Source organism: Microcebus murinus, chromosome 2, assembly GCF_040939455.1.
Source record: "Microcebus murinus isolate Inina chromosome 2, M.murinus_Inina_mat1.0, whole genome shotgun sequence".
NCBI classification, from domain to species: domain Eukaryota; kingdom Metazoa; phylum Chordata; class Mammalia; order Primates; family Cheirogaleidae; genus Microcebus; species Microcebus murinus.
In genome coordinates, this window is record NC_134105.1 from 88,304,127 (window position 1) to 88,314,945 (window position 10,819).

At 42.0% G+C, this 10,819-nt stretch overlaps 1 protein-coding gene across 4 annotated transcripts in view; it reads right to left on the bottom strand.

Moving 5' to 3' along the window:
• The window catches only part of SORT1 (sortilin 1), a 76,113-nt gene extending 69,694 nt beyond the window's left edge, over nt 1-6,419 (bottom strand). For 2 of the 4 annotated variants that reach the window (XM_012751565.3, XM_012751564.3), the window contains exon 1: nt 6,058-6,417. In XM_012751565.3, the coding sequence (XP_012607019.2) occupies nt 6,058-6,363 (306 nt within the window). In that variant the 5' untranslated portion in view covers nt 6,364-6,417. Of the gene's footprint in view, nt 1-6,057 lie in introns of all 4 variants that reach the window. The other 2 variants (XM_012751563.3, XM_012751561.3) reach the window with 2 other exon arrangements.
• Between the last annotated feature and the right edge of the window lie 4,400 nt (nt 6,420-10,819).

Consider the following 10,819-nt stretch of genomic DNA (forward strand, 5'->3'; position numbering starts at 1 on the left):
TATTACCATTAGATTTTCAGCCAATAAGGACTAATAAAGTATTGCCCCCAAAATAAAAGAGACAAATGTCTTTTATAATTACATGAAAAAATACTCTGGCTATCTTTAAGAACACTTACATTTCACTGATGCAAGCTCTGGGGCTGGTAACAAATCACCCCCAGATGTGAAGTTCACGCTGTTCATGTTTGACCAGGAAGCCAAACAGCCACAATTTGCTTCTAAATTTGGAATCAACCAATAAACATTTGTGATCACAACCTCTGGCCTCTTTTTCTTCCATATGAATCACAGAATTTTTTTAGAAATTTTAACTTAGTCCAAAACTTCTCATGTTGTACACAAGGAATTGAGGGCCAGAAACTGGAAAGCAGAACAAAAAATAAATTGCATTCACAGAAAACTTTCTCAGCAGAACACCACAGGTTTCAAATGAAAGAATTTTGTTTTTACTGTGGTTTCCTAAGACTAGGATTGGGGGTAGTGAAAGAAAAATAGCCTCAATCTTTAAATGAACCCATGTGTCCAGCATTCACCTAACAAACTTTATAGGTATGAAGAATCTGTCATGAAGATTCGTTCAAACTATCTCAAAGCCACATATTTCTGGCCCAACTCTGACAGCAGTCACCATTAAAACAACAACGAAAAAGCCACCTAGGACAGACTGAAACTGATAAGCTTGTTCTTCAAGCCCCATTACTCCTCAAACCTACCTACACACAGATCAATGAGACCACAAAGTGGGAAGAACAAGTTTTTACCAAGTTTCTAAAAAGAGAGTAAAAGAGCAACAGAAACACTGATTACAAAGGGAAGAAAGGGAACTGAAAACTTACAAATGCAATATCTAATTCATGATATTTTTAGAGTCATTGCCACACAGTCTTTTCCCTAGAAAAGCTGTATTTTTATTATTTATTTTTTTATGTTTGAATCTTTATTTTTCCAGCATATTATAGGGGTACAAATGTTAAGGTTACCTATATTGCCCTTGCCTCCCTCCCCCCTTGAGTCAGAGCTTCAAGCGTGTCCATCCCCCAATTGGTGCGCATCACACTCATTGTGTATGTAAACACCCATCCCCTCCCCCTCCCACCTTCCCGACACCTGATAAATGTTATTCCTATATGTCCACTTAGGTGTTAATCAGTTAATACCAATTTAATTACATGCCAAATTTGATAGTTTTGTCTGCCCTAATATAAGCTCCTAATTATATAAAACATCTGAGCCTCATCTCTCCAGCCTCAAAACACAGTTCACTTTCTGCAAAGAAAGAAATTGAGGGGGAGGGGTCGATAGGAGGGAGAAGAAAGGTTACTCTCTTGCTATAGCCATTACAACTTGGTGCTAAGCATTGTCTGGCATGTGATATCACACAATGGTCACAGGCCAACAAGGACAAGTTGTTGAGCATAATCTCTGCAGTCACCCACTGTAAATCCAATGACCATTGACAGAGTTGATTATAAATTGACAGAATGAAGAAGAAACTGTTAATAGTCTCTCTCTATGAACCTGACATGAAACATCACATCAAAACAGCAAGATAGAGAGCCATTATATAGTTATTATTACAAAAAGAAAATAGCCATTAGAAATTGACCAGAACATAAGCCTTCTTCCAATTATTTCCACAAGCAAACATGAGACTCAGATTTCTAATTAAAAATCACTTTGCACAGAGCCAAATATTTGAGTCAGCAGAGAACTTAATTCATTGTTACATTGCATTCCCATTGAGCCATCTGTCATACCTGGTTAGCTTTCTACCATCACCCCAACCAAACCTCCCATGAAGACTAACCTTCCCCCAGATAAATTATAATTCATCAGATCTGCTGATACTTGTTACTGAAATCCTCAATTCATACGTCATGTTAACGTCCCGCTAGGGATTAAAGTTCTGCCCAGTACATGCACGGCAGGAGAGAGGACTCTTCATGAGAATTTTGCTCACTCTGCTCAACCAGGACCAAGGAGGTTCTACAGAATTCCTATTGCTTGATCCAAAAATGAATGGAAGAAACAGAACTCAAGAGAAGATTAAATAAACTAGAGAGTGAGGGTGGGGGTGTCGGGGAAGGTAGTTTAAAGAGAGGCTAAGTATTGGAATAAATAAGGCAGTCAAGAAGCTCCGGGATAGTTAAAGGCACTGACCTTCGGATTTCCGGGTGTTATAAAGGTCTGGTGATCCACAACAACAGGCTGTGAGCAGCAGCTCCCTGAAGCCTTTAACAGGCACATTCAGTCCTGTCAGCCTGGATTCAACCCTGCCAGCACCAGCAAACAAACACACACATTCTTCCCAGAGCTGACACCCCATACAACACAGCCTCTCTACAGGGCCTGTTTATTTAAGAAACCAGATGCTTTGATGTTGGGGTAGAAGTTGGGAGGTTATGTGTAAAGAAGTAGTTAGAGACAGGAGAGAGGGAGGAGAGAAAATGAGCAACAGTTCCTGGCTTAACTAATTACAAGTTTAAAAAGTTTTATGGAAATTGTCAAATGGTCTGTACACAGGAATGAGAAGGAAATTATGTCAGCTACCATCAACACTCTGGCCAAGGCATTTCATCTGTTTCTTTAAGAGTTTCATGCCTACCCTCAAAGGGGTGCTTCCAGGAGAGATGTTTTTAAGCAACCCAACTTAGCAACCAATGTTAATAAAAATCTTCTAGGCCTGCTCAATTTCTCTCATGTACAAAGGTTATAAACGTCACGAATACTCCAAGCGCTTGAAGGAAAGAATCAGTTAAAAGTGTGGCATGAAAATAGTTTTGGGTTAAAGGCAAATGGAAGACTCTTTATTGAGTCTAAGAAAGGAGCCTTTATAAATGACCCCCTAATAATAACTAATTACTTATTGCATGCTAATTATGTGCCAGATATTGTTCTAATGAGTTATTACATAATACATTTCACACTCACACGCACACACTCATTCACTCATTTAATTCTCACAACCACTCTAGGAATTAAGTACTCTCATTATCTCCATTTTACAGATTAGAAACTGAGACATAGAGGAGTTAAGAACTTACCCATGATCACGCAGTTCATAAGTGACACAGCCAGGATTCAAATGTAAATAGGCTGGCCTCAAAGCCTGCCACACAGTGCTATACTGCCATGGTATGTAAAACCCTCATAAAAAATTGGGGAGCATAATTTTTGGTAAGGCGTAAGTACTTATCTTTCTCTTTTGTTTTTTATTTTTAGTAATAGCTAATATTTTTTATTTCTACTTTCTCTCTCATGAGTCTATTATAGATTATTTATACCATAACTAGAAAGGAATATGTTTTCCTTCTCTGCCTCAAATCCCAAAATAGAGCACTTAATCATTATGACTTCTAGTGAAAAAATATACTACGCACATTAAACCCAATATATTTGAAATAGATTTTAAATCAATAGATTGAAAAGAAAGGATATGAAAGGAAACCTGCTAGAGAGAAACAAAGAAGCTTAGGCAAATAAAATAACCTGTTGGAATTCATGAGCAAAGAAGTAGCCTGAGTTACAGGTCATTAGGGCATAGATCTCCTAAAACCATTGTAAAAGCACTATCATGCTTTAGCTTCATTTTGCTCTCTGAAAACTAAATGCTGATATAGTCTCATAAGCGATAGAAACAGGTCTAGGAGTTTGCTAAAACCTCCTGAGGCTTTTCATTCTCCAATCTGAGTAACCTTTTCTTTGTATCTTGGCACTTCCAGCACCTAGCACAGACCTGGGCATTTAGAGGACATTCATGTACATTGATTATATGAATTAATATGGCTTGAAATGAACAGCATCACGTTATAAGAAATAAGAGGAAAACCATGAACTTTTGATTTTTCTTGGGAATCGGATTCTGTCATATTATATGGGAAAACCTGCTCTAAATGGCACTTTTCCTCCCCAGCTGTACAAAGTATACAATATCTCTGTTAAAAAGTTGTTGTGTCATGCTGATACTTTTATGTTACACTGTTTTAAAAGGGTCCAAAAATACTAGATCTCTTCAATATAGCTCAGGATGATTTATTATGACTTCTAAAAACAAAGAATTGAAAAGCAAAATAGAATACTATCTAACAATTCTTGGTTAAGGAGGCAGAACTTTTAAGAGCCACTCTACTCAATCACTTCTAAGGTGAAGGACATTAACAAAGCCTCCATTTTTTTAAAAAAAACAAACAGATATACAAGTTACAAAAAGGATGGAATCTCTGAAAAAGAGACCATGGATGATTAACAAATGCAAAAATAGCTATTTTAAATAAAGTCACTGAAAAAAGACTTGGAAAAAAAAGGTTAAAAATCACTGGAAACAGTAGCTAAATGAAATAGAAGGAAATTTCTTTACATAACCACTTCAAAGAATGAGTTGTTTCAGATCTGCTCTTAAGTAGATTTGGCCTAAGAACCACCTGAGTCAGTTTTCTCAACCTCTTGCGTTGGAATCAATATATTACAATTGACATATCAATTCAAACTAACCAGGAAGACTCTGGCTAAAGGAATAAATTTAGGAGTAGCAGCAGACCTAAACACAGGTCAATCAGCAAGAGAAGAATCTGAAATATGGAGTAAGAAGCTGTGTCCAGCTGGCTCAAGGAAGGAAGTGGTCCAGTATAAATTAAGCATCAGTGTTGTAAAGCCTTTCTCAACCTCCTACTGTGCAAAGGAAGTCTACACAATTTCTTTTTCTCATCAAATAGGAAGCCTTCCCAGTACACAGTCTACCCTATCCGTAGCCAACCTGACCCACCCTTCAGCACTAGCTTGGCTATCTTTATACAACTGCTGCTTGGACGGCATTAAGCGCAGTTATCACTGAATACTTGTGCCTTGTATCCCCAGGTCTGAGAATTATGTCACAGGCAAAAAAATAAAAATAAAAAAATGTGGTCCAGAAAACAAGATAATCCAAAGGGAGATGGAGGCTCGGCTGATGTTGGAATGTGGTTACACAAGGACAAATGTAGGTACAGAGCATTAGCCACATATCTCTGCTCTCATGTGTAATTAATTCTCTTTGAAAGAGGAAAAGACATAAGGGAGAAAATACATTGACTATAAACATTATGCAAATGTGGGTGGGAACAATTAAATTGTTAATTTTAGAAAAACATGAGGTAGATGCCCAAGTCATACTAAAGGAAACAGTCAGGACTTTCTTAACAGTTGGCTCTGCCAATCCAGTATTGTGCAAAGGTTGAGCTGCTCGTTCCCACGGACAGAGGTGCCACAATTCTGAAAGTCTTTTGACCAAGTGATTGGCTCAAGGCAGACTATGTACAATGTGTTTCTTAACTATTGGACATATAGACACCCTGGGCAGAGTTCGAGACCACCATAGAGGGTCACATTTGAAGTAAGAGAGATCATACAAATACTGCCTTTTCATTTCCAAGCTCGTTCCTTTAACTATTAAAATACACACCAACCTAACAACTGCTTTGGGATTCCGAAGACCCACCTCACCACCCTGAAAGTACTGACCCAGAGAGGACACACCTTCGCTTCTGCGCAGCCAAACTTCTGCAAGCACTTAAGAGGTAATTATTCCTCCAGCTTTCTGGTGCCTAATAGCGTTACCGGATCCTGATTATTTATACAGACAGAAAACAATGACGCTCAAGAGATTTTTTGACAACTTAAAGAAAGAAAAAAAAAAGAAGAAGAAGAAGAAAAGAAAAAGAATGTCGTGGAAGTCTGCGATTGCCCCCACTGTGACGAAACACAGACCTGCGGGCCGCCCGGGCCGACTCCGCCCGCAGCCGCCGCAGTTTCGGGGCCGCGGCCCGGGCCAAGGGGGCGGCCGCGCGGGCGGGCGGGGGTCCGGGGTCGGGGAAGCACCTCGCTGTCGGGCCTTAAGTAACTTAGCCCGATCGCACAGCTCGTCGTCAGCGACACGGCCGGGATTCGAACGCACGCAGGCTGGCCTCGGAGCCTGCCCCGGTGCCTCACCGCCTTCCCACGGCGTGTCAAACCCTCTCCACGAAACCAGGGGGCATAATTTTTGGTGAGGCCAACAGTTCTGGCCCGGCGCCCGCTCACCTGGTGCGTGTTGTTGACCAGCTTGGCGACGAAGTCGTGGCCTCCGCCGCACTCCTCGTCCTCGCCGGGCGCGCTGCGACGCCAACGGCCGCCGCGGGGGATCGGGCCCCCGGCCGCGGCGGCGCGCAGCCCCCAGCTCACGCCGATGGGGCCGGACCAGCGCGGCAGCGGCGCAGCGGGCGGCGGCGGCGCGTCCAGCCGGTCCTGACCGAGGGTCGCCGGCGGCAGCAGCTGCAGGAGAAACAGGAGGCCGAGGCCGTGGAGCCAGCGCGAGAAGCCGTCCGCAGCTCCCTGGGGCCGCTCCATCGCCGCCGAATGCCGACGCCGCTGACACCTGCCGCCCGAGCACCCGCCCACCCCCGCCGGCGCCGCGCCACACCCCCGAGCCCCAGCCGGCGCTCCTTGGAGACGCACAGCCTCTCCGCCCCCATAGGCTGGCCGCCTGTCCTTCTCTCCCGGCCCACTCCTCATTGGCTCGCGTCGCCTCCGGCTTCGGGGTCCTGGATTCGGATGCCAAGACGCGGGGCTGATTGGCTGGAACGTGGCGGAGCCCGCTGAGGTCATCGCCCCTCGTCGGGCGTCTGTGGGGCCGGGCTTCCAGAGTTCGCGCAGCAGCTTTCCCACCTTCCCGCGAAGCCCCCGCTCCGCGGCCTCGGGACCCCTCGCTGCTCCTCTGGCACGCTCAAGTTGGGGCTGGGTTACTCCCCGCATGTCCCCCACAGACACCCCTAAAATTCTTTCAAGCGAGGCAGCGCCCGGAAAATCTCCTCAGGGAACCCCCGAGCTAGCTCCGCTGGAAAAGGGGGCTTCGTCTCGAACCCGTGCTTCAGGCTTTCAACCCCCGCTCTCTGGAGCGCCCATTGTCTGCTGAGGCGGCCGCCCTGCTGCCGAGAGGGTGAATGCGGACCAAAGTGGGCCAGATCCTACGGAGGCAGACACACACCAGGACATCCGTGACTCAGGCAAGCCTGAAGACAAGTCTTTCCACCACGTTTGGCCTCTCTTGCCTTCCTCCTCTGCAGGGAGGTAGGCCGAAGGCAGAATGACTTACTGGTTTTCCAGTGTAGCTTGGCACTGGGCGCAGGTAAAAGGGAGCAAGAGAATTGCCCAATACTTTATTATCTCACGAGATGCACATTTATCTTTATCGAAGTGCCTTAACCCTGCAGCGAGTGCTTCGCACAAGTTTGGTCCCAGTATGTCATGACCTCTAAATTAGCATCCCGCCTCAGTGAAACAGAACCCCTCCGCTCCCCTGCTGCCCTGTTTTACAGCAGAAACTGGGCACACAACTTGTAGAACGTGCAGCGCAGGTAAAACCAGTTCTGAATCCTTAACCCTCACTGACTCCATCCCTTTAGAATGCTAGTTGTTCAGTAGAAAAGGTAGCAAGTAGAAGGATACAAAATGTGCAAAACGTTACAACTCAAATTAAGCAACTGAAAATTACTTTTAGCTATAAACTGGCGGTAAATCCAAATGAGAGCATATTCGTTGTAGAGCAAAATGGTGCAGTGCATCCAACCCAATATTTACATCAAAATACTTCTGGTCATGTTAACTTGCAAACAAACAGATTTACAAATTTGCATTTCTTCCAAAACAACCATAGTAAAATGTGAAAAGTGAGAGATGTTTTTGAATGCCACCTGAGCAGGGTGGTAAAATCACCAGAATAGTCCTCAAAGTTCTCAGCCACTGGGCTGACAAGATAAAGCTGATGAAAACTGGTGATTTTCTCCTTTCCATAACTACTATGTGTCAGATTATCTTAAAAAATAGATTATATTTTAATCTATGCCAAGTATGCAGTAGATCACAAGACAGTCAGTTCCAGTAGCATGTGATTAGTTAGGGGGAGAAGAGGGGCTATAAAGGAATATTTCTTTGTTTGGGTGACACAAAGATGAATGGTCTATTGTCTTACTGTCTGAAAAGAAAAAAGCCAACTCAACAGTGCCATCTCCTGGAGAAATTACCAAATACACTTTTTAACTATTAAATCTGTTGCCATTATCTGTGCCTTCTTTTTAAGGTGTTGCTTTTAATCATATGCTTAAGAGTACCTATGTATTTCCTTCCTCAAACTATCAGCTGCTGGGGACATGATTTAGTATTTCACGTTTGTCTAACGGCAGGGGCACTTAATACAAAAGTTGCACTGTCAGTTCTTAGTGAAAGATCTACTTTATTTGCAGGACTCAAATATGTAAATTTATTACTAAAAACCATACATAAAACACACATCATGAAACCATTGCTTTTCTTAGTAAGATCATTTCTTTGACACAAGAAGAAAGCTTGTTTTAATATTCTACCAAAAATCAAAATTCTGTGTGTGTACTCTCTCCCTCCTCTGACAAAAAAAAATGTTTTATATCCTTGAAGAATGTACATAATTATATAGGATGTAAAATTTACTTTTACCAGTTAGTGTGAGGTACAAATACACTGCCCAGCCAGAAGGAGGGAAAAGTGTAAGCTGAAGCTAAGACAGAGAGGCTAACAAGAGCTATTCCTTAGAATTTGGATTGGTTTTTCCCCTATGTAATGCAAGTGATTCATAGACACAACTCACCTCGTTTTTAAAGTAGCACGTGCTTTGTCCATTGCTGCATTAACCTACAGAGTTAAAAGGTAATATTGTTTGTCTGGTTCTCCCCACTGGATCTAAGTTTCATAGAAGCACAGATCATATCTAGCATTTTCACAGCTCTATCCCCAATGCCTAATACATTACTTGGCATATAGTTAGGTAGATGCACAATAAATTTGTTAAATGAATAAATAGAAGTTGAGATAGGATTGTCACTGGTATTTTCTATTTGGATTTAATAAAACAGTAATCAAAGGCCAGGTGTGGTGGCTCATGCCTGTAATCTTAGCACACTGGGAGGCCGAGGTGGGCAGAGTGCTCGAGGTCAAGAGTTCGAAAACAGCCTGAGCAAGAGCGAGACCCCGTCTCTACTATAAATAGAAAGAAATTAATTGGCCAACTAATATAAATAGAAAAAATTAGCTGGGCATGGTGGTGCATGCCTGTAGTCCCAGCAACTCAGGAGGCTGAGGCAGGATCGCTTGAGCCCAGGAGTTTGAGGTTACTGTGAGCTAGGCTGACTCCATGGCACTCACTGTAGCTTGGGCAACAAAGTGAGACTGTCTCAAAAAACCCCCAACAAAACAGTAATCATGAGAGAAACAAATCTCCTGATCAACATGTTATATTTAATAGCAGGGTTAAAAATCACTAGGGAAGTTCTCGGGAGCATTGGTAACAACATACTCTAGTTCTCTGCTTTTCTTATATGTATTCCTTCTAGGGCAAAATTCCTTTCTTACAAATGTTTTCAGTCATTGCAGTTTCCAAAATGTATATAATAAGCACAGTTGATTTCTGCTAAATGACAGTATAAATTTAATATGAATTCAGCCTACTCAAAGTCATAATTTACTTTAACATCATAGAGTACAACTTCTTACACATATTAATAAAGACAATACAGAGCCCAGCAAGCAATTCTGGGGTCCTCATTAGTGAATTACAATTAACCCTTTGCACTCGGATGTCGAGTGTGACTCGACACAGTTAGCAAAAATTATAGATTAAAATTACTCTTTGAATGTATCAATAATTTGAAATATAAAAAAATCCAAATAAATACGTTTGTATGAAAAGAAACTTCAGTTTTTTATTCTACTGCCGGGCTTTGTAAAATCTGGGGTATTTAAAAAATTAAATCCCAAGTAGAATAAAGGAATTGAGAAAAAAGCAAGTGAGTGCAAAGAGTTAATCATGTTGGAGATAGTGCAAGTATATTTCAGATCTCCAGATTTCCATATTACTCAAGAGCTGGTGATTTGAAACAAAAAAATCTAAACTATTCAAGTCCCAATAACTTACTGTGTCCATGGGCACTCACCTTAGAGTCTTCATCTGTTAGATTCTTCATCTGTTAAGTAGTGATGATGATACCTACTTCCCATGGTCATTTTTGAGGCTCAGGTAGAATGATTAAACAATCTCAACCAATCATTTGATGGCAGCTCTCATGGGGGACATTCATAATATGTTCCAAAGTCTACTATAAACCTAATTCTGAATTTTATATTTCTTTCTTACTGATATGGCTAAGCCTTGTTATTAATTGCCACTGAGGCCAAGATCATGAATTTAATTCCTTTATAGTCCTTAACTTCATAAAAAGGGAAATCTCTTTCCAAATTGTCTATGAAGACTGAAGAACTGGCACAACATTGTAGATGGTGTACTCCAACCCATCAGTGTTTTGGGGAGCACCTCAAAACATGTTCTTTTGATTATCAATAGGTAGCATCTCTTTCATATAAGGAAAGCAACAAAAATACATATTTATTCAAGAGAAAGTATAGGATTGAAATGGATTTACAGTGGTGTTAACATCTATAACCACTGGGAGGAGCTGAGCTACTTTGAGTTCATTTACCAACACCAAAGGATTCATGGATATAGTTGACTTTGTTGTGGAAAGTCACTAAAACAGTTTTAGAATAGACACTTTAATCGGATAGAGCTATTAATACCATATCCTTTTGACCTGCTAACATATGCATTTCAAACAAAAGACTACACTATAAGAGAACAGACATCTAGGCCGGGCGCGGTGGCTCACGCCTGTAATCCTAGCACTCTGGGAGGCTGAGGCAGGCGGATTGCTCGAGGTCAGGAGTTCGAAACCAGCCTGAGCAAGAGCGAGACCCCGTCTCTACTATAAATAGAAAGAAA